Source organism: Anguilla rostrata, chromosome 12 (assembly GCF_018555375.3).
Source record: "Anguilla rostrata isolate EN2019 chromosome 12, ASM1855537v3, whole genome shotgun sequence".
Classification (NCBI taxonomy): domain Eukaryota; kingdom Metazoa; phylum Chordata; class Actinopteri; order Anguilliformes; family Anguillidae; genus Anguilla; species Anguilla rostrata.
The window spans coordinates 27,688,753-27,712,591 of NC_057944.1; the positions used below are offsets into that span (position 1 = coordinate 27,688,753).

Genomic DNA, 23,839 nt, shown 5'->3' on the forward strand with positions numbered 1-23,839 from the left:
CTTTCTGAAGTGGCATACTTGCTTTATCTTTTGAGCTTTTTGCTTCTTAAAGACAGGTCACCTTACCTGTCCCAGTGAGTGACTTTCAAAGGTATGATGACATACAGTGCCTTCAGAAGGTTTTCACCCACATTGAAGTTATTACACCTTACAGTTTTCATGCATTGGAATATTTCCCTTCACCAACACAATAAATAAATAAGCACGGCCTTATTAGGATGCTGCCACTGTCAGGCTTGATGACAGGAAATGGTGTTACCTGGGTGGTAGGCTGTGAATGTCTCAAGGTCTGGTCTGTCACATAGCTTCTGAAAAACTCCAGGTGTGATTTCAACTTGCCCTTTCTCAGAAGTCACTTCTGTCTAGCCACTCCACCAAAGAGGCCAGATCTTTGCTCTGCAACTCTGTCAGTGTTTAAGAAATGCTCAGTTTGCTAAGGACAGTCTGACATTGATAGTGTCTGGGTTGTGCCATATTTTCTGTTACAATAGGCTTAACAGTGCTCCTAGGAAGGTTCAAAGATTTGGTAATCTAATCTTTCTCCAGCTTTCTGCCTCCTAACAACTTCATCTCAAAGTTCCACAGGCAGTTCCTTTGACTTCATGACAGCATGACTGATCTGATGAGCTGTTTCAGTTGTCAGACCTCGCAAAGTTAATGATATGAATTTTTCCTTTCAGCAGTTGAACAAAGGGGTTTTTGAATCAAAACAGGTGGACCATATTAACAAACATGTTTACTGTGATCTCTCAATAAAACGTGATACACCCAATGGTTGTTATAAAAGGTGATACTTATCATAAAAAATTAGCATTTAATATTAATATATAATAATAATTTTCTGAAGAATTAATATTTATTTCATTTGCATATGGGTTTATATAGGTTATTTCAAAAACCACTTCAGTGTTTAATTTGACATTTGATTTCTCAGAAATATAAATCTGCAAGGGATTTATTTAAATTTGTCTCATTAGCTTGATTAGATGGTAAGAAGTTAAGATGATCACCGATCATCTAAAGTCTATTGACCCCTCTCAGCTCTATTTGGATACTGTGGAAAAAGTATAGAATTTAAGGAAAGTACCAACAGTAATTCACTGGTATCAACTTGAAAGTAACATTCGTGAACATCTTTAGGTAGTTAGCCTTAACCTAGTAAGCTAGAGCAAGCTAAGTAACAGATGAAGCCCTGATGACTGACCCCCACCCCCCAATTCTGTATTCTGACTATATAGCAGTTTATTCCCTATTGAAGCAAATAAGTTTAAAGTCCTTTCTTGTATATAGGTGCAGGGTTGCCAACTCTCATGCTTTTGACGTGTGTTACGCTAGCCTGTCTAGGGGGTTATGACAGTGTCATAAAGCATGGATACTTGAAAACAAAGAAAGATGGATTCCAGCCTCAGCATCATTCTCCCTGGTCATTCAGCCATCAGCTTCTATACTCCCTTAATCCCTGGTGTGTTCCAAGTTATATTCTGTCCAATCATCCTAATTCAAGCAGCCGCACCCCTAGAATAGGTGTCATAATAGCTAAATTACTAACTTAGTAACTTATTACTTTTTACTGACAAAAAAAAAAGAATAAATAAAATAACCTGAAGAGGGAACTACTGCATGGGCATAACAGCATGAGGCATGCGCTTTCTGGCTCTATCTCCTGTTACCCAAACACACCTCACACCAAATAAAAATCACAACTAAAAACAAAGCCACTCCCTGATTAAGCAAATTGGTAAAAGGAGTCCCCTCCCCCTCCCTCCAGTGATTATGTTTGTTTGTCATATAGCGAGTTACAGTAATCTTGTGCTGGCAAGCAATTATGATCCACCCAGCTACTTTTAACTGCTTTGGTAGGGACAACAAAATGGAGCTTTGGAATGTAGACAGCAGTGTGTGCGCATGGGTTAGACAGTACAAATATTATAGAAAGCATTGTTGACTGTTTTCACTTCACTGCAGTGGAAACTTACAATGTCTGAGTGTTAGCTGATTGGTAGCCTTTATTAATTGTAGTTCTGTGAGGATTTTGTCAGGTTTTCTTTGTGGTATTTCATCTAAGTGGAATCGGGAATCTGTACTTATGTTGATTGTAGTCTGAGGTGACAAACATCATAAACCATTTAAAGCAATGAACAATAATTTTGGACTTTTAGGTTATAAGAGGAATTTGTCATGAGGCTAAGTTGTGCCTGTCATCCAGAATTCTCAGAGTTGTAACGTGCCAACTGGCCAACTTCCATAGATGAGCATGTAAATCCATTCAAATTGAGGCTTATGATCCAACATTCTAGAATCCTAGAAGTATAAATAATTATTTTGTTGCCATCGGGTCCTAATCTCATTAATGGTGCAACGTTGGGAAAACATCCATTATAAGCATGGTCTGTTGGTCATATTAAATTTAAGGACATGTTTTTTTTTTCAAAGAATGTTTATTTAAGGTTAACCTGATATTGAGATAACAATAATTATATTGTTTCTGAGTCTGTCTTGGAGGCCTAAAGTTTGTCTTATAACAGTAGCAGATAGCTCATAACTAGCTATTTGACTGTCTTCTAGTTTTAGTTATGATTAAAACTAACTCAACTAACTCAAGTTGGTGGCAGACAGTTGGTAATACTTATACCTAAAAAGTCTGGCAGTTCATATTATATAGCAAATATAGGTTGTCATCAAAACAGTAAAGATGGTGAGATATTCACCGGGTACCAAGCTCGCTACTGAGTACTAGGCTTATGACCAAAATTCTCAGTTACCATAGAAACTGTTGCCAGTTTCAGGGAGCTGAAAGTAACAGATGTATGGTATAATGTCCACCACACACACACACACACACACACACACACACACACAGAAAGAAAGACAAACACATAAACACATAAACACATATACACACAAGCATACAGACACAGAAACACACGCGAAACATTCACACAAACACACATGCACACTTTCTCACATATACACACACACGGAATGAGCATGTATTCTCATATAAAATCAATGCAAAGCCTACAACCGAAGTGAGGAGACTCATTCAGATACAGGCCACTCACGTCCCACAGTAAAGCACCACAAAATGTTCTAGTTCCAACTTTGTGGTAAGCCTCCAGCAGGGCTGCATTTCTCCCTGGGCTTCGCTTGCTCTTAACTACTACAAGTGCTTAATAAAGCTTCCTTCTGTCTGTTTCCAGTCATCTTACCCTCTGGACTCTCTCATGGCCCCTTGCTGATTATTCAAGATGCTTTCGAGAGGTTATGATTAATGAGTGTTTTGCTTGTTCTAGTTTGTTGCCGAGCGTTGATTCGCTCTCGAGTTTCCTCTTTGCCCCCCCCCCCCCCCACCCCCAAGTCATTCCTTGCCGGTTTTGTCAGGGGTTCTCCAGAGGGGCGGCGGTTCAGGGCGGGGTTGCAGCGAGGCCGCGCCCACAGCGTGATTTATTTCGTGTCTGTTCGCACCCGAGGAGCTGCGCCTCAGGTTGGGCGACTAGCTTTAAACCCGCCGTGCATTTCTTTAACAGGCCCGAGTGCATTCAGATGGTACGGCGGTGACAGAAACCCGACGAGGAAATTGTACCAGCAAGCAGGGGAAAATGTTCTCTTTCCTCTTTGTGGAGATGCACAAAGGCATGAACAGAGTGGTATAAATTCTCCCGAGGTAAAAGTGCCGACTTATCCCTGTGGATGACAGGTGTGATTGAACAGTGACGAGAGGCAATCAATATGGTGTCTGAGAAGCACAGAGATGGCTGCTTACCAAACATGCATCCCACCTCTCATCTACTTATTAACAGCCAACTTTCATCCACTTTTTAACATCCAACTTTCATCCAATTATTAGGAGCCAGCTCTCGTTCTCTTAGACACAGGCTTGGAACGGACAGTCTGACGGATGGATCTCAAGGCAGAGTCAGCGCCATGCGGAATCGCCAGTCTGTGGTCTTTGGCTGCGGGAGCCAGTCCTTTCTCCGAGTTTAGCTGCTGTGTTGCAAAAACCTTAGAGTGATTATCAGATGGATCTGCTGTTCCAAAATAAGCTGGGAAACTGAGGCGAGAGAAAAGCTTTGAAGCGTCGCTGCCGGGACAGTGAGGACGTCAGGCACAATCAGGCTAATAAGGAACCTTTTCCCCTGCCAGAGGCCTAGAATAACAACCGCAGCTCCACGTTTTCCTGACATGATCACAATTATTTTCAATGGGACGGCTCTACATTCAGGACAAATGTAAAGTTTAAATTGGGCGGGACTGTCCTTCTCAGACAAGTTTCTTCCAGCATGCATAACAGAGAGAGCAGGAATCACTCCTGGGTGTGAAGGCAAACATCACAAACATACGCATATGCATACACACATGTATACAAAAACACACATGCTCACACACAAACACAATAAACACATGAACAAACAGGCATAAACAACACGCTGATACATACAGTAAGCACACACGCATGCACAAACACAAATGCACACACATAAACATATACAGTACAAACATGCGCACACACACGCACATACACATACACACACACACACACACACACACACACACAACCACAATGAACACACCGACACACACAAACACACACACACACACAAAAGAGATTACAGAATATGAGATAAGGGGGCATGTATAACAGAGGTGAAATTAACAACCGCAAAACCTGTACAGAGTCCATAACATCAGCTCTTTACAAATCAATTTAAGAACAACTTTCTTCGCAAGACAAATGACTAATTTCATGCATTCCAGTTATAAGCGAGAAAGAAAATTGGCATTTCAGAGGAATAAAGTAACCTTTTTGCCGCTAAAGGCCAATTTATAGTCAATGCAAGTATACATATATTGATTGATAACAACTACCCAAGGCCATAACCGTGAAGGAGCATGCCTTTCTGAACAGGTCTATTCACATGAATGGCCTGTTTTTTTATAATTTATTACATTATAAATTCTGGTGCATGCCAGTATTTATAACACAATGCTTTTTTTTTCCAGTACCTTGCATTGTGCATGGGGGATAATTGTTGACATCTGCCATTTTGTGTTCATATTAAAACACAAAAAGGAACTATAGACTCCACTGTAAACTTAAGCAATGAAAAAAGGCAGATAAAGGGGAGGAGCGTATGACTGCAGGAGGGAAGAGTGACAGCCAGCTGCTCAGAATGGCCCGCAGGAGCCGGCTGGTTGGTGCGAGATGCGCAGGGAAACTCAATGCTGCAGCTCATCGTGTTTACATCCCCCTGCCTACCTGCGCTCCCAGGTCAGGCCTGTTCTGGCCTCCCGCTGCTGGAATGAGTTTCTCACTGCAGACAGGACAGCAGAGACCCTGCCCAGCTTCTGAAGCAGACCTCTTCAGACTGCACTATGGCTACCTCTGACCCCCTTTAGATGTTCTTTCTCTCTCTTTCTCTTTCTTTCTTTGGATTTCCTTTGGATCATGTTATAGGTATCTCTGTGTACGATAGGATATCTCTGTAATCACACTTTCTTGTTATAATACAAATAGTTGTTTGTTAGGTTGATGCCGCCGCATCATTGCATCGCTGAGAGTTGCAGTGATGTTCTCAACTACTGATCTTCACTCTGGATACAAACACCAGACAAATTATTATAATATAATGTCACATAATGTAGGTGTTGACATCAAGAAAGTGTGCCTAAAGTCCATTTTGTCATCCAAACTGCACTGGCCCAGTGAGAGAAAAAGTTGCCTCACCCATCCTTAATTGGTATAGCAGTCATCCACCCTTGATTGGGTCAGCAGACAGACATAAATTCTTTGTTTTTTGTCAGTGGTGATTTGACAATTAGGAATGTTCACAGGTGTGGACTCCTCTACTGCCACCATGTCCTCTCATACTTCTCACAAAACATTAGTTGATGATTTCTTTACATGGCCGCCCCCTTGTGGATATGGGTTTATAGCCCTCCATCCTGACAGGCGGTGGCTACATTAGTATGCAAGGACTATGCCAGGACAACTGATCGCATATGCTGTGCACCACTATTGTAACGTGAGTACATGCCTTGGCTATAAATCAGGCTCAGCTGTGTTTCAAATTTAAGGAAAAGTGTTGATGGCAAAAATGTATTTATAATGTTCTGCCTGACCTTACTTGCGTCAGCTTTGTTCTGCTTTAACCAAATTCACGGCAGCTTGTCACATGTCCTAATACAGAGGTGTCATACTCCACTCCTGGAGGGCCACAGTGTACTGGTTTTTGGTGTGTTTCAGCACTAGCGATTAATTTTAGTTTGACACCCCCGTCCTAATGAATGACAGATGAACAGTGTGGCATAAGGGAATGTTTAATGCTAATGTTAGCACTGTGACATCTTAGGTTCAATCTGAGATTAATGAATCACATCTGAGTGTGAAAACAAATGTCACAAACACACGTGAGTTTGGTTAACACACACACACAACAGAATATGCCAGAAGAGAAACAGAATAGAATTATTTATACATTATACAAAAAAGCTGGGAATTTCTGAACACCACACTATCACCTAAACATTACACATATTTCATTGTCCTACCATGTGTATCTTCACAGTCCTTTTACAATTTCTATCAGCTTTTCCTTGGGTCTAAAGTAATGCAATAGTGCAGTCCAACACCCTGCTGTATTCACTTCAGACCGTCTAAAACCAAAGCTAATTACACCCACACATCTCTCTTTAAAACCACATTTTTACACCTAGGCAATGTGTCTGAAATAGTTTCTCTTTTGTTGAGTTCATGAATGTTGGGGTTTTAGGAAACTTGGATGTTAAATTTCCACTGGACTGAGATGATGCATTGGATCATTTTTATTCAAACAATTTACATGATATTCTCCCTTCCTAGTCATATAGTCATATAGCTGATTTCCTGCCACGCACAGACATGTAAGGCTTTTTTTATTTGAGTTTCACATTCAATCAGGATATGTGTGCATTACAATCCTAGCTGTAAATGATGTACAAAAATCATAAATGCACTGTTTGTGTTTTACACGTTACCAATGAAGGAATACTGTATATATTCTAACCAAAATCCGGCAAGCCCTGTCCTTCTTAGCAAAGCATTTACTAATTTGCAAGAATGGTGGGGTAAACCTATATAATGTATTTAATAGGCAGTTAGAGTTTTATTATACATTCCATCTCTGAACAGTTCAAAGGGGTAAAAATAACTGCAACATATTTTGATTTCTGGTGTAGCTCAGGTAGAATACTGTATCACACCTGTGGAAGTGAGCAGGTTCATTTTTTTAAAAATTCTACATACATTTTAGTCTCTCCTGGGAAAAGACGCAGCTTTAATAATTTAGGGGACATGGCCGTCAAAGCCATCATTAGCTACTCCAGCTGTTAAATCAGAAAAATTATATCAAGCTATATTTGCATAGCTCATTTCATACAGAATCTGAAATGTATTGTGCTTCACACACAAATACAGGATAATAAATAAGAGGTTGCATCAGTAAAACATAGATAAAAATACATGGCAGTGGTGATAGTAAAAGATGACAATAAGAAGAATATTAGTATAAAAAAAAACTGAAAAAAAACTGAAAAAGACATATCAAATACAACTCACAAAAAAAGATGTTAAAAGAGCAATTGAAACTAATGCCACGATACCTCCTAAGACAAGCACAGACTGAACAGAACAGGCCCAAGAACAGAGCCTTGTGGCACCCTGCGTGTTCTATCCACTTTCACAAAAAATCCCAGTTTATAAAATAATCTTAAACTGATAAAGTACAGTGCCAGCGAGGCCAAACTGTTGAGAAGAATTTTGAATCAATGCAATGAGAAGTGGCACTGCAGCCTTAAATATCTGACTCAATCACTGGACTAGCCACCTAGCTACAGTAGGTAACAAGTATTGCTACAGCCAGAATACTAGCCTAATCACATCACAATAAAATCTAGCTGTTACTGCCATGACACTCTTAAAGCTCTCAAGAGCTACTGAGAGCAATGCACACACCCCAATCTACCACCCCAAGATGTCATACTACACCATGACAAAAGATGCACAATCCCCACAATTGCTATAATGTGGGGATCATAACAAAAAAATCACAATACAAACCATTTCTTATCCATAGTAAGCAATTTTCAAGAGAATTCAAAAGAATTAAACCATGGCCTTTATAGAGCTGAGATCACTCAAGACACCATCGCCCGCCCTACTTACAGTTTTGGACCTTGAAAATGATTCAGTGCTTTCACTTTAAGAAACAGTGCATGCGGATTATGGTTATCTTTAGCCAAAATTTTATGATTAATGTTTAGCACGGCAGCTTTTCTCACACAAGTAAAAAACGCAGATGCGCAGAAGCCCAGCTTGAATTACTGAGAACTGGACACCTTGAAAAAGAACTTTGCTTCCTTATTTGAAGTGCATCCAACCAGTCATGTGTTGTGCAAAATCATCAGAAATCTCCTTCAAGTTCAGCTCCCGAGCTCTGACACTTGCTAGTATAATGTCAGCCGGTCCATTCAATCTGTACTACCCTATGCTGCTTCTCAGGTAGTTCTGGATTAATTTTAATTTAGACAATGAGCTCTCCGCTGTAGCGACTGTGACAGGCAATTTGTCACAAGCAGTGCAATAATCTACACACTTCATCTGAAGCAGATGTTACTGGGTAGTGTTCCACAGTAAGCATTTTTGCACCTTGCGATACTACAGTGTGTGAACGACAGCAGTTGAGAAAGGAAGGGTTTTGATTAGTGGTAAGATGTTTTGTCATGGGTGAGTTGGCTTTTTTTAAGCCATCCATTCATTCGCAAAAACATTTCACCATAGCAAACACATATTTTTCTGCATTGTCACATGATAAAAAAAGACACTTGACATTGGATAACAACATACACAGGCATATTCCCCAGCAATCTTTGCATTTCAGAAAAGAAGACAACACTTACTGCCAACCACAAATAATTAAATTAATAATGTTTGCAATACATTCTCCACATTTTTTTGACATGCTCGGATACTATTATAAAGTTTAAAAAGTGAGTAACCATGTAGCTGATACATTGAACTAAACATATCCCATATGCAAATTTCATATTGAGTTATTCACATTTTTCGCACCATATGTGTTTGACAGGAGAGAACCCGTATAGGACCATAATAATTTATTGCTAGTGCCAGCTGTTTGTGATGTTCATTTTCTGATTGGCTGGGCAGGACGGAGGCTTGGGTAAGCAATGCCTAACCCTGCCCGCCCCCATAAATTAATCCAAATATTTTAAATCAACACATTATATGACTTTCTGCTGCATCTCTCGTGTTCCTAGTAGCATACTGGCATGAGATACAATGTCAGTGTAGAAATAATATTGTTTTTGAGCTGGCCTTTAGCTGCGGTTTTTTTTTTTTTTTTACAGTAGATGGAGCTCACCTCTGTGGCAGGTAGAGTCATCAGGGCTGTCAGGCGTGAAATGATCTGGCCGGAGACAGCCGTGTTTGGGTGATTGTGTTCCGGCTCCGGGCCGTGTGAATCCAACTGGCGCCGGGCTCACAATGTCTGACAAGCCGCGTTGGGTCAGAAGCCGTTTGGTGGTGCTTCTGAAAGAGATAAGTGACAGGGATGTTTAACAGCGCTGTGGGTAAAGAATCTATGCTGTTTACATATGAAAATCAAACAAATTCAGAAAACAGAGGAAGCAAACAAGCAGCAAGAGAGCAGTGCTGAGCCTGGTTTGTTGTGGCTGCATTGCTGCATTGCTGGATGAGTGGTCTGATGCGGCTGCATTACTGCATTGCTGGATGAGTGGTCTGATGCAGCTGCATTGCTGCATGAGTGGTCTGATGCGGCTGCATTGCTGCATTGCTGGATTAGTGGTCTGATGCAGCTGCATTGCTGCATTGCAGGATGAGTGGTCTGATGCAGCTGCACTGCTGCATTGCTGGATGAGTGGTCTGATGCAGCTGCACTGCTGCATTGCTGGATGAGTGGTCTGATGCAGCTGCATTGCTGCATGATGAATGGCCTGATGCGGCTGCATTGCTGCATGCTGATAGTGGTCTGATGCAGTGTTGCTGCATAATGGTGCGCTGCATTTCTGTGATGTTTATGTGCATGCTGCGATGATGCTGAGCGCTGCATTGCTGCATGAATGGCCTGATGCGGCTGCATTCCTGCAGTGCTGGGTGAGTCACCTTAATTTAGATGCCATTTCTTTTTCAGGAGAGTTGTCAGTGAGCCAGTCACCGATAATGAAGGTCCAAAGGGAGGCAGTGGGTCTCAGGTTTGAAAGACACAAGAATGTGTAATTGACTTCAAGCTGAGGGTTATCATTTGCAGCCATACTGTAGACAACACCACTGCCGGTAATCAATGGAGTCTTTGTGTATGTAATGGAAACCCAACCACTTCCTCTCTAAGAACAATGTGCAATCTCAAAGAAATTCGATGCCATTCTGTGCCTGGCCATGGGGTTGTTGTTATTACTCATGGTTAATAGCCTGGTAGTGTTGTTATGTGATAGCCAAAGATTGCACTCGAGGAAACAGGAGGAGATCTTTAAAGCCTTCACATGAATTGTGTACAGAGCATAATTGAAAGCACTCATAAAATATTCGATTAGATGACACTGAATATCATTATTGAAATAGTACCCATTTTTATGGACGGTATTTCATAACGTTTGTTTTTTTCAAAGTTGTATGAGCCAAAAAAAATGGACTGTTGCTTAATTCCCTCTAGCAGGAAGCAGTCTCTATTTAACCTTGATATTTATTTTTTAAATGTAACTAAAATATCTAAGCTACTGGAATACATTAACGTGGTGCTTTTTCATGCAGGTGAGTATTCTTCCTGTATGTTATCCAACTCACTCTCCCATTATTATCATACCATTTAACATAATGGCCAATGGGCATTATGGCTCCTTGGGGGTACTCCAAAGCCATCCAGGTCTCTGCCAATGAGGCACAGCCTCCCACAAACCTCAAGCTTATTGAATGACGAGTATGCTTGCTTTCGGCACTGAACTTTCGAACAGGAGAAAACGACAATAATGGACCACATCATTGCATTTTATGAAAAAAAATAAGTTGGCCCTCTCTTTGCACAAGGAGAAATCAGCACTTGTTTTTGTTTATTCATAAAGACCTTCTTTGTGAACTTCCCCTCTATCTATCATCACTTTTGGTTTGGAATGCTGGAAATCACTACACATGATCTCAGGACTGCCGAATGCTCCATGTACCTCAAGCTAACACAGAACTTGGAAAAACTGCTTTTAAATTCTGTGTTCCTCATACCTGGAAGTAACTGCAAAAAATACTGAAACTCAATTCCTTTGTAACACTAGGAAAATTTAGATCTTTGATCTTGAACCTGGTTAAATTGGATTGTAACTGCTTGAACAGATGCTTGCTATTATTTCTTCTTTTTTTGTTTAAATGTATTCTCCCAGCCTGGGGTTGATCTACGTGTCAGGAGGGGTGTTTCCAGTTCTTGGTTCTAGCCAAAAAGTCAGACAGTGAGAAGAACATCAGGGCACAGGAGCACATTTAAAGAGTGAGCATAGCTGTATCATTAGGGGGAAGGAGGCCCCCCCCCCCCAAACCCATACACGCACACACGCAAACTTTAAAATAATGATGGAGCAGTACTGTGAAAAAGGAGGTGCCTTTTGCTAGCACCTGTGATTGATCCTCTGAGGTAGTCACTCTGATTCTATAACTCCCTCTGGCTCCCTCTACTAATACTTGGTTTTTATTTTGCATTAAGATACCATCAATTCTTCACAAGTTTCATTGTGAGTGCTGGTAAAAAATTATGTCGTACAGTAAAACCAACATGTAGACTGACATCCAGTTGGACATGCTGAAGACGTGATGGGAAGGAACTACCCCTGCTGCTGGAAGAAATGCTAGAAATAGCTGTACAAAATAAGTATTGTATCTTATTGAACCTGTGTTTTGTAGTTGTCCATGATCATGAAATGCACTTTTTGTACGTCACTTTGGATAAAAGCATCTGCCAAATAAATGTAATGTAATGTAATGTAATGTAAATGCAGCCCTGCACATTGCTGGGAGAAACGCAGCCCTGCGCATGGCTAGGAGAAACGCAGCCCTGCGCATGGCTGGGAGAAACGCAGCCCTGCGCATGGCTGGGAGAAACGCAGCCCTGCACATGGCTGGGAGAAACGCAGACCTGCGCATGGCTGGGAGAAACGCAGACCTGCGCATGGCTGGGAGAAACGCAGCCCTGCGCATCGCTGGGAGAAACGCAGCCCTGCGCATGGCTGGGAGAAACGCAGCCCTGCGCATCGCTGGGAGAAATGCACCTGCAGTTGGACCCACCCTCTATCATTAAGAAACAATTAGGAAACATCACAGAGAGACACTGTGGTCTTTAAAAGATAATGGCCTGGACTCAATCCAACGTCATCCTTAACTTTGACAAACTAGTGAATGCGGGCAGTAGATTTTTCTGCTCAGACGCAGTGGGTAATTAATCTGGGTGACCGCTGAACTCCCTAAATCTTTGTGAAGAAAGAAAAAGGTTTGATTTCACATTTCAATCACATTTTCATCTAATCCAGGCCTGTGATCCAATGATTCTTCATGCTGTCCTACAAGGATTCTAATCTGTTTGAACAAGCTGATGAAGGGTGGAAGAGATACACAAAATGGAGGATTTTTGTATGACAGAGGGATGCAGGAAGTTTAGAACTGGTTTGTTCTTGGTACTAGGTTATCCAAATGAGGGTCTAGTTAATCACAGTACATCGTCTTTCAAAATAATGGCCTGGATGGGAGATAGGGATCAGTTTCAGAGTTAAAAAATAAAAGTGTTTAGCGTTCCTTGATTTAAAGAGGTTTTTAATGATCCCAAGGCCAGCCATGATAAGGGGTGTGTTAAAGGAATAGTTTACTTTCTAGGGTTTTAAAGGAATAGTTCAATTTTATGGTTTTAAAGTTCACTTTTTAGGGTATTAAATGGATAGTTCACTTTCTGTATTTTTAAATGAATAGTTAATTATCTGGGGTTTTACAGGGATAGCTTGCTCTCTGAAGAGAGTGACATACAGTTCCTGAGGAAGGGCGAAAGGTAAATGATCACCATTGGCTGCATTAGTCTTGAAGATTACCAGATTTAACTCCGTCTATAGCATCCCCCTTTTAACACACAAGCCTGAAAATGACATACCCAAAATAAAATGGTTACTATTCTTGAACCCTTTTGACTACAGGCATAATCCTGGTCTCTTCTGAAAGGTAACTCCTGGGAGTTGGTTCAGAATTACTCAAAACATTTTTGAGTGGATACAGACCCTTGTGGCTGAGCCTGGTGGGCATTTTTGTTGTAAAACAACCTTTGTAGACTATAACTCAGTTTCTGCTAGGACATTATTTCTTAAACGAACTGGTTTTAACTGGAGTATACCATGGTATATCATATGACCATATTGAATATGGGCCAATGCAACCTAAAGGCTTAACTCGATTCAGATTATGAATGAGAACTGTCAATGGTGACATTAAACAGAAGAACCATGTTTAACCTAAGTCCTCAATCAGAAAATGGAAAGCCATGATCCAAATTATCTTCTTTCTCTGGTTCCTGACAGTGCTTCAGCTTTAAATCTGTGAATTAATCTGGCGACCCTGCTAAAGGCATGAACTGGGCTACACAGGAAAACTGGGCATAGACTGTGTACGGACACGTTTGGAAGTGTTTGGAGTTGAAAGGCACCAAACATGGCTGACTCTGAGGATAAAACACAGAGAAAGTCTTTGGCTGGACACACAAAGCATTTCTAAAGCTGCTGTGTGACTCGTGTCCAAAATAACAAACTGCAATTAGGAAAATAAATGAAGTCGTCCTTCCTTCGTCCTTCAGTCGTGGAACAGCGGTGCGTTTGTCCCCCTCCCCAGTCCGTGCTGAGAGGCAGCAGCTCTCAATGGGCTGGCCCAAATCGCAGTGCCTCCACCATCTACACCACTCTTTGTGTCAAAACAAGACACTTAGTCATGCTCTAAGGCAATGTGCTATATATAGACTGATTGATTCACTGACTGATCGTGGGATTGAGTGGCTGATTGACTGATTCTCGTTGGTTGATTGGTTGATTGTTTGATATTGATTTGCAGAAGCTGCTTTTGCCCCAGACGAGAGCTTGCTTATGGTGCGCAGGAATCGCAGCGGTGCTTCACAGAGCTGTCAGTGGGGAGTTCGCCCAGCCCCAGCCCCAGCTGCAGCTGCAAAGTTGGAAAAGGCCTGAGAGACTGAGCGTGCCGAGCGGTTTTCCCTGCGAGGCATTACCGCAGCAGACGCTGCAGCCCTAGAGGGCTCCGTGCATGGGAGAATGATTTTTCACTGCAACACTAATACTCCAATGGTGATAGTTACAGTTTTCTATGGGAGTTCTTGTGTGCAATGATGACACAGATGAATGTAATACAGTAGAGCAGCCAATACAATATTATGGCCCCCATGCCCAGGAGAGAAAGAAACTGTTTAATCCACACAGACTGCAAGAGAGCCAGACCCCTGAATCAGAGTACAGACTTGTTGCTGTGATAGTCAGTTTAATAAGGGTGAGAGTTATCACATCTGGGGCAGCTCCACACATACCTTTTAATAATCACCACTGAGGGCCATTATTCTTGGGTCATTAATGCCATGATATTTCCACCAGCTGCTTTTTTTCCCCAACTGTGAATAAATTATTTTTATTTTTTTGCTATGCAAGAAGGCAGATTTTCAAATAGCTATTATTATTATTGTTATTATTAGACTCTTCATTTATTATAATTGATGGTGGAATATATTATTATTACTACCATTAGACTGTTCATTTATTGTAATTGATGGTGGAATCAATTAGGAACCGGGGGGTGGGGGGTGTTAGTTGTAAGTGATTGTGAATGGCTGCTGACTATTATTGAGGTGAGGCATGGATATGTTTTTTTTCTTCCCCTTTGAGAGGTACCAGATCCACGCGAAGAGGCCTCGTAACACAGGTAGTCCAAAATCAAGAGGTCCCAGACGCTATTCCACTGCGTCTGTACTGATTTGAAATGGAATGCCATGCATTTGAACAGCAATGCTTTCTAATAAAATTTGTCCAAATCAAAGTCATTTTTCTCATTGTTTGCTTGCCCCTCTGTAGTTACAACCCAAAATAAAGAAGTTTTTAAAAGCACCAGCTTCAGTGAGTTTAGAATGTGCTTTTATGTATTTATGATTTTTTACACTCTAAAATGTATAACTCAGCCGCAGATAAAAAGTCAATTTTCTGGACAGTCAGTGCCACAGTGAAGCAACAAAAAAAAAACCTAATCAGTTTTCACTTGCCCTCAGCCTTTACTTAACCTGGCATCTTTCAAACTCCCTGTACAATCGATAATCTTTTTCAGGATTTCAATGTCATACTGCGTTTAAATTCATCAGCTGTTTCCACCAATCCAGCTCCCCCAGGATCCCACTCTTACATCCTCTGCCTTTGAGGCTTCTGGAAAGTCTGCTCTTTCTCATGTGGCAGACAGGACTTGAAAATGTATTAGCCTTTGTGTTCACAGAGGTGCGCAGGTTTTCCCAAACACCAGAACAAGAACAGCTCGTTGAGATTGATAGAAAATACTTATTGAACAGCGCCCCCTTGTGGTTGAGTGGAATCTTGTCCGTTTTAATCTTTGTCAAGGACACCATAGAAAAGTCATCTCCTTATATCAGACAGCTTGGGATCATTTCCAGCTGATGCTGCAGTACTGACTTGTCTCTCATTTTGAATGACCATTCAACTGATTTTAAAGATTGTTTACACTGCAAATGTACTTTCTGTAGCAAGCTGCCTTTCAAGCAATGTTTATATATTTTTGTCTACCATGATTAGAAAACTATGATTAGAAAACAAGGAGGCCCTGTTGTGAGCCGAGTAGCCTGGAATGGTCAGAGATTCTGCTGACCCAAGCCAGAGCGGCTCAGAACAGCCAGAGCTCCCACTGACCCAAGCCAGAGCGGCTCAGAACAGCCAGAGCTCCCCCTGACCCAAGCCAGAGAGGCCCAGAACAGCCAGAACTCCCACTGACCCAAGCCAGCACAGTGTATATGCTCTGTGGTCAGAACTTCACTATGGCTGTGAGTGGACCATTTTTCATTTAAAATCCTAAATGGCTATGGGTTCGAATAAATCATGCCTGGGGCTGACAATTTAATAAAGTTAAAAGGTTTCTGTGGCTATCAGCACTGACAGGTACTTAAAATATACTTCAAATTGTCATTCCTGACTGTAAGATCATCTGTCATGAAGCCCTTTTTTCCATTTTTTTTTTTTTTTTGCTTACCAGCGACCGTCGGACGGCTTCTTTTCAAACCGTAATCGTGGTGCTGGTGTAGGGATCTGTGGCAGCTAGCGCAACAATGAGCACCATACCCATTCCCGTGAATCCGTGGAAGAGATGTTAACGGTAGCGTGTATTTAACACGCTTTTGATATATGCTATCTCAGTAAAGCAGACAAGGTCATAAATCCCCCGCCTGCCCCTGCAAACATTCATCCTATCTTTTGGCTTTAAATGCGGAATCACAGACTCAAGCAATCGCTATTTCTCATTTCGGTTTTATTAGGACCTGTGCATGGTTCATCAGTGCAAGCTTATGACTGATGCTGAGTCGTGAGTCCTGACTTTACACCACGGAAGGAAGAAAATAGGAATTTCATCTTGTGCCGGCATTGACAGCTTAAGAATTCAAGTACAAATTGCTTCACAATAAAATATAGCACTATAAACAACCGGTATTTGCTTCAAGCCACAGCTACAAGCCAATAGTTTTCAACTTTAAAATAAAAGTATCCGAACTATAATGACCAAATAATACACTCACCGGCCACTTTATTAGGTACACCTTGCTAATACCGGGTTGGTCTTCTGCTGCAGCCCATCTGCTTTAAGGTGCGTTCAGAAATGCTCTTCTGCATACCTCGGTTGTAACGAGTGGTTATTTTAGTTACTGTTGCCTTTCTGTCAGCTTGAACCAGTCTCGCCATTCTCCTCTGGCCTCTGCCATCAACAAGACATTATCGCCCAGAGAACTTCCGCTCACTGGATATTTTTTCGGACCATTCTCTGTAAACCCTGGTTGTGCGTGGAAATCCCAGTAGATCAGCAGTTTCTGATATACTCAAACCAGCCCGTCTGGCACCAACAACCATGCCACGTTGGTGGCAAGTCACTTAAATCACATTTCTTCCCCATTCTGATGCTTGGTTTGAACTTCAGCAGATCGTCTTGACCATGCCTACATGCCTAAATGCATTGAGTTGCTGCCACGTGATTGGCTGATTATATATTTGCGTTAACGAGCAGTTGAACAGGTGTACCTAATAAAGTGGCCTGTGAGTGTAGATCACAATGTCATATATTTGTAATATCTAAATTCACCAAATCGATGTCGTTATATGTTTCCTAATTGTTATTAAATGTAGTTTAACTGTAGGTGTGCATTAACATTGTTTTATTTTATAGCAAAAATAATCATATAATCATATCATAGTTTTGTTATTTTAAAGCAGTTATCACTGAGGTTTTTTGCAATAAAATGTGAAGTGCCTATGCACTGTGTACTTGTCCCTTGTAACAGGTGTTTGGTTAATTGATCAAGTTGTTACTGTGTTTTTATTGTACCTGAGGTGAGGCCGAAGGTTGGACTATAAAGGTTGTATGGTACTGTACTGTATTTGATGTACTGTATCTGATGCACTCTTTAAAAACTCTTTAAATCAGGATATGATTTGATTCACTGTAGAAAGCGAGCAACAATTCATGGCCACAGGGCAGGCTCAATGAATATTTGAGAAAATATAAATCAGTGAAACATTACCATCTAGTGGCCAATTACTCCCTGTGGAAATGCTAGATTGCAAAATAAGCAAAGCAAACATAATACTGATATTTCTACAGAATCTTAGTTTTTACTCACAGGAAGGCAATATTTTTTGAGAGCATTACAACTACCATTAAACAGGAATCTTTCTGTTCAAGTCTCGTACCTTGCTTTTCTGAAATTATGATTTATTAATTCATAATTCATTTTATGGACACAGATTAGACTACATAGAGTATATGCATTTTATATGGATTACCACAGGACATAGAAAGGTGGGTTCTGTGAAACAACCAAAACAAACTTTCTGTCAGACTGCAAATGAAAAGAAGCACCAATTTCAGCACCAAATAAAATTTATTAACAATATTCACTACAACTTTAAGTGTTAATTTTCTTATTTTACATCAATACAACGGTAAGTACAAGAATTATTTTACATATATACAAAGTAGACTATTGGCAATATACATATATATATTTACATACACATAACCTGCTGAAATTATGGCCACAGCCTGGCTAAGTTTTGTAGTTACCTCAAATGGTAGATGAACATATTTTAGTTATTAGTAAACTGTAATAATGACTAAATGAAACAATGCATCCAGAATCCATTGCAACTTGTTCATAAGGTCCATAATCGTTGTCAGTAGACAAAAACAATAGACAATTAAATAAACAATAGCAGTTTGTTAATGCAAACTTAATTATTTTTCTGTGTGTAATCTTTGCCTTCATGTTCAGAAGTGCAATTCCACATTTCCAAAAAAAAAAAAAAAAAAATAATAATAATAATAAAATATACTGCAGACCTGTATACTAAAACATGCCCATCATGTCATTTGGATTTTTTCTTTTGCTTATTTCTTCCTTTGTAACCATGTGTTTTGGAAAATAATCATGAAAAGAAACTTGGCTTGTGTTAAAATAAAAAAACAAGAACAGCCTTTTCACAACTGAACTGACACTGCAGAATTTTGGGCAGCTGCTCATGTAGTGGCTTATCCACCTTCACCAGTGTGTGTTGCAGAGCCTGACTCTCTCATTTTGAGTGCCTGCCTTGTGAGTAAATGTAGTATTATTACACATTTTACACCAGTATATCTTTGAACTAAATTCCAACAATGTTGTGCTTCAATATTTGCAATCTGCAATAATGTTTTGGACAATAATATTTTGGAATCATTTTTGGACCCAAAGTTCTGAAATAGAACAATTTGGAATTCTACTTTCTCAAAGGTTCTCAGGTAGAGCTTATTTAATAAAATTACACATTGCATATTTGCATAAAACAAATGCTCTGTGCATATTGGTACATAAAAAAACAATAATAAAAAGAAACAAAAATTTCCAAAGTAAAAGACTAGATTTTTGCCTGCCATTTATCTGTAGAACAGCTATGGGTGAATCTTAGAGGGAGTAATTATGTAGCATTTCCAAATGAAATCCAGCATTAATAGTGTAGCTCTCTACTCAAAAGGGTTTTCTTGAGCTTGAACATCCATTGCATCTTTCTGAATTTTCATACAGACATGTGGACTCGGTTCTTTTATAAATAAATGACACAACATTTGTTTTCAGACATTCAAAGTAAGACTTGTTGTTGCTAATTTGGTATGGGGGAACTTCATTTGAATATTTGTTTTGATTCTACTTTGGCCAAATACAACATGTCTTGGGCATTATATAGTGTGTGGTAAATTCACCCTATTTCCTGAGACAAATAAATTATTTACTCTTTTACTTAAAAACAGAACATTCCCTTTACGCTGATTTATGTCTGTTGTGGATGCATCTTGATTGTACCTGCATAACAATGCATTGAGTCAAAGTGTGCATTAAAAAACAGTACAACATTACAAAAGGATGCAGTCTTCAACATTTTTAAATGGGGCATTTACTCTCAAGGGTGCAGTGAGCCACAGTAGTTTACTACAGTCATTGATGGTGTGTTCTCCAGTTGGTTACTTTGGCTTCTCCCTTCATAAAAGCTTCCACTTTTTAAATGCACACAAGTTGCCTGACACGACCAAGCGGTCCTGTAAAAGCAATCAACTGTAAAGTGATTTGTCCGCTCTCTTCAGACAATCTCTATTATTCAGAACAGCTATGCCACAGAATACGCCACTCTGTCCTCTCAATGTAGACACACAATGAAATGTCATTGCATAGGAGGTTTACACAAAACGCCAGAGTAATCTAAGCAGTGCACTAAACTCAACAGTTTTGTAAGAAGGAAACTGCGTACTTTAACTGTTGTCAAGCTGATTTAAAAAACCTACATTTCTCAGCTTGCTATACTTGCATCCAAGCAATTATAAACAGTATGGAGGTGCACCGTGCAGGACAGTTAAAGGATTTCATGAGCCCTAAGATTTAAACTATCTTTGTAACTTTTCAAGGACAGCATGAGTATTTTACCATTTGATGTTACTTATCTGTGACTTCACATAATCTGAAGAACCATTAAAGTCTTACATCTGTTTGGGAAGGAAAAATGTTTACAAAATTGTTGAAGTGCTGGAGAGAACACCATCTGTGAAAATAAAACTGTCTTTGCTTTGTTGAGTTCAGACGTACCAAAATGACAACAAAACAGGTTTTTTTTTTTTTGATGAAGCACTCCTAATAAGCTTTCTTACTTGGAGCTTCTCAGTAACTGCTGCACAGAAGCTTAACAAAAAGCAGAGAAACAAAATGTCAAATTATTTTGCTATGAATTATAAACAAATGTCAACCAAAATTTCTGAACTTTAGGGGCTGCTCATTAATACAATTAACAGTATTACTGTTTTTATTAGGCATTTATATTTGTTTGTTCACTCAATGAAATGTAAAAGGAACAAGAAATATATATATATTCGTCCATACAAATTCAAAGTTCAAAAAAAGGTTTTGCACATTATGAGTGAAAGTTATAACCACTTCAGCTGTTCATCTTCCCCAAAAGCACATAGATTTTGTAATCAAGACATACAGTCCCAAAACCAAAAAAGCTTTAGGGAGCATCAGTTAAGGCTAATATAAACTGCCGTAAAAAGGGAACAGAATCAGTAATGGCCACACTGACCATAGCGTGGAAATAGATTACGGTAGGTCAACACTATAAGACCAGACTACTACACAGCATTATGATATAAATGAGGGAGGATAAAGTGTAAGACACACTTCAATTGAAATTGTCTGCATTCTGATGCATGGTACACCATTATTACAATACACCATATGCTCTGTGAGGGAAATTCTGATTTCTTTATTAACTCAGGTATTAGTTCTATCCTTGTTCCTATTACATGCAGTAACCATAACTTTGGCCCTAAACTTGGAGTGGTAGCAATGGGGGGTAGAAAACCCTTATTAATGAAGCACAACACCTTCCCCAAAAACCTTTTTAAGTTTCTAAAGTTAATAAAATTAAGAAATGTATTCAATTAAGACACAGGAGTTATAATAGTTGGGCAAATAAAATATTTAAAAAAACATAACTTGACCTAGTCATATTTATTTACAGTACAATTCTTTCAAAGGGGGAACAACCCTTCTCATGAAACCATATATAAAGTACATTGGAAATAAAACATAGACCTCTTGTTTTCAAAGCAATGCTGGTGTAAGATAGTTTTAACAGGAGAAAAACCTTGCAGGAGTGAATGTGAAATATATCAACTTAAATGAGATCTTACTTTGTAAAACATGCTTTAGAGCTGAAAAATCAGGATTCAAGGGGGAGTAGGTTTCCAAGATTTGAATAAACCTGACAGTGAAACCAATATTAACATTCACGCATCTAATAATTCTAATAATTGATAATATTGGCTTTTTAAGTCCCAAACAAATGTGGGTTATACTCGAGTATAATTCTTCCTGAAACCTAGCTTAAATAGCCGCAGTAATGAATAATTGTTGGTGGAATTTAGTAAATAAATTAAGACTGATCCAAATAAGACTGAGCCGTCATACATTCTAATATCAAACAGCATTCTTCTGACAAATCCTGTCACAGTGCAAACCAATAAAAAAGAAATCACACAGATAGAAGAAAAAAGACAGTTTCCCCAGAGATGGTTTTTTTTTAAAAAAAAACAACTGAAAACAATGAAGGATTCTGGGATGCATGAGTCAGTCTATCTGGGACTCCATCTCCAAAAATACCATCCCTCGTTTCAGCTAATTGTCATAACATGACATTCTAACTGTACTACAGTTTGGTGGGAACTATACTGGAACTTTTTTTATACTACTCTTTGTTACAGGAAACCATGCATTGCTTTTATTTACAAGAACCTGACCATACCTCTTAGTAAGTCTCTTTCTAAGTTCTAAGGCCATTTCCCTTCTGGAGAATTGTGTTTATTTAAGACCACTGGAGTGAATTGTATTTTGTTTTATCATGTTAAATGTATTGCGTATATAGATTTTATTTAAACAAAACCTAAAAAATAACTTCAAAGAAATAACTTCAAATACACATTATGGTTTTGGCTTTCTAAACTCTCATTTTTCTTCATGTTACCCACCCCCACCGCACACAGGTCCTTTATGCCACACGTCAGTCATAAGCTCTTCCCCTTTAGCGTATAAAACATGACAGATTTTTTCTTTTAATATAAACAAGAAAAAATATAATATGACAAAATCAAATAAAAAAGCGAGAGAATATTACCAGGTGATGCTTCAAAACAGAAGTGTTTGTAAGACAGGCATTAAGCGAACTCTACGCTGTAAAAGTCAGTCTGTGGAGAGGAGAGCAGCAGAGGTGCGGCGCTGCGTGTTCACAGCGTGTTCATACCAAGGAGCCGGCTCTGCTCTGCGCTGGCACCATGACGGGCACGGCGCCCATGCGCTCCAGCGCGGCCTGGCTGACCGCGTACGAGTGCGTGTGCTGGCCCTGCGGCGCCGCCGGCTTCAGGCTGATGGACCCGTTGCTGCGCACCATGGCGGGCGGAGAGGGGGCCGAGTTGGTGGTGACCACCAGAGTCTTGGGCGGGGGCAGGGTGTGGCTGCCATTGGTGTAGGCGGGGCGCGTCGGGCCCGACCCCGCCCCCGAGCCCGCCCCTGAGCCGGCCCCCGAGCCCGCCCCCGTGTGCCCGGAGGAGAAGGTCTGCCGTGTGTCCCCGTTGTAGCGCGTGTAGGAGTTGGTGTCGTAGTTCGGTTTGGGGTTGTGCCAGTAGCGGCTGTTGTAGGTGTTGGTGGACGTCAGGGTGTCGTTTTCCGATGACGAGGCGTCGGCGTGGAACGCCTTCACTGACGATGACCTCTTGGGCGGCAAGTCATCTTCCCTAAAGAGGGAGGAGAAAGACAGGCCAGTGAATCTTTTTTCAGTTTAAACCAAACACTTCAAATGGCGTAAAAAAAGATTCCACCCTCAGGAATATGCAAGTATTTAAACGCTTTTAAAAACCAATAAACACAGACTGATTGTGTTTTCACGTGTAATGAATTGCAAGGAAACCGCTCTTAGCACCGGATTTATAATTGGTAGCTAACTGAGTGAGTTTGTCCGTATATTGAGTGCACTTCCTCTGATTGATTTCAGGCCTTTGAGAAATGCTGAGAAAGGTTCAGCTGCCTTCATTAAGGGCACTCGTGTCCACCGCCTTGCCTCAAGAGAAGCCAAAGGAACTCCATACGGATGCAAATGAACCTATTTAAAAGCCTTGCATAGGAAACCCTCCTCTAATGGAGGTTAGAGAATGCCAAATGCCTTAATCTCTATCAGTGTAAAATATACTCTATCAGTGTAAAACCTACTCTGTCAGTGTAAAATATATCCTATCAGTGGAAAATGCACTCTACCAGCATGGATTTTACACTGAGCATTTTTCTGTGTAGTCTCACTCCCAGCACCATCACTAACCTGATGGTTGGAACGTTGTGCTCTGGGCTAAAGATAATGACATTCTGAGGTTTGTAACTATTTTGTTTCCATGACAGCATCGTGTATCTGTTCAGTGTCACCTATCAATCATTCA

General features: G+C 40.2%; 1 protein-coding gene and 1 long non-coding RNA gene across 4 annotated transcripts in view; both read right to left on the minus strand.

Moving 5' to 3' along the window:
* Window positions 1–17,372, minus strand: part of LOC135236398 (uncharacterized) — a 154,509-nt gene extending 137,137 nt beyond the window's left edge. The window contains exons 1-2 of the long non-coding RNA XR_010324576.1: window positions 16,866–17,372; window positions 9,417–9,583 (exon numbers count right to left, since the gene is read on the minus strand). This is a non-coding gene — a long non-coding RNA (uncharacterized LOC135236398). The remainder of the gene's footprint in view (window positions 1–9,416; window positions 9,584–16,865) is intronic.
* An 830-nt stretch (window positions 17,373–18,202) lies between these two features.
* igsf11 (immunoglobulin superfamily member 11) overlaps window positions 18,203–23,839 on the minus strand; it is an 86,292-nt gene continuing 80,655 nt past the window's right edge. For all 3 annotated transcript variants that reach the window (XM_064301903.1, XM_064301901.1, XM_064301904.1), the window contains one exon: window positions 18,203–23,146. In XM_064301903.1, coding sequence (XP_064157973.1) covers window positions 22,651–23,146 — 496 coding nt within the window. In that variant the 3' untranslated portion in view covers window positions 18,203–22,650. The remainder of the gene's footprint in view (window positions 23,147–23,839) is intronic.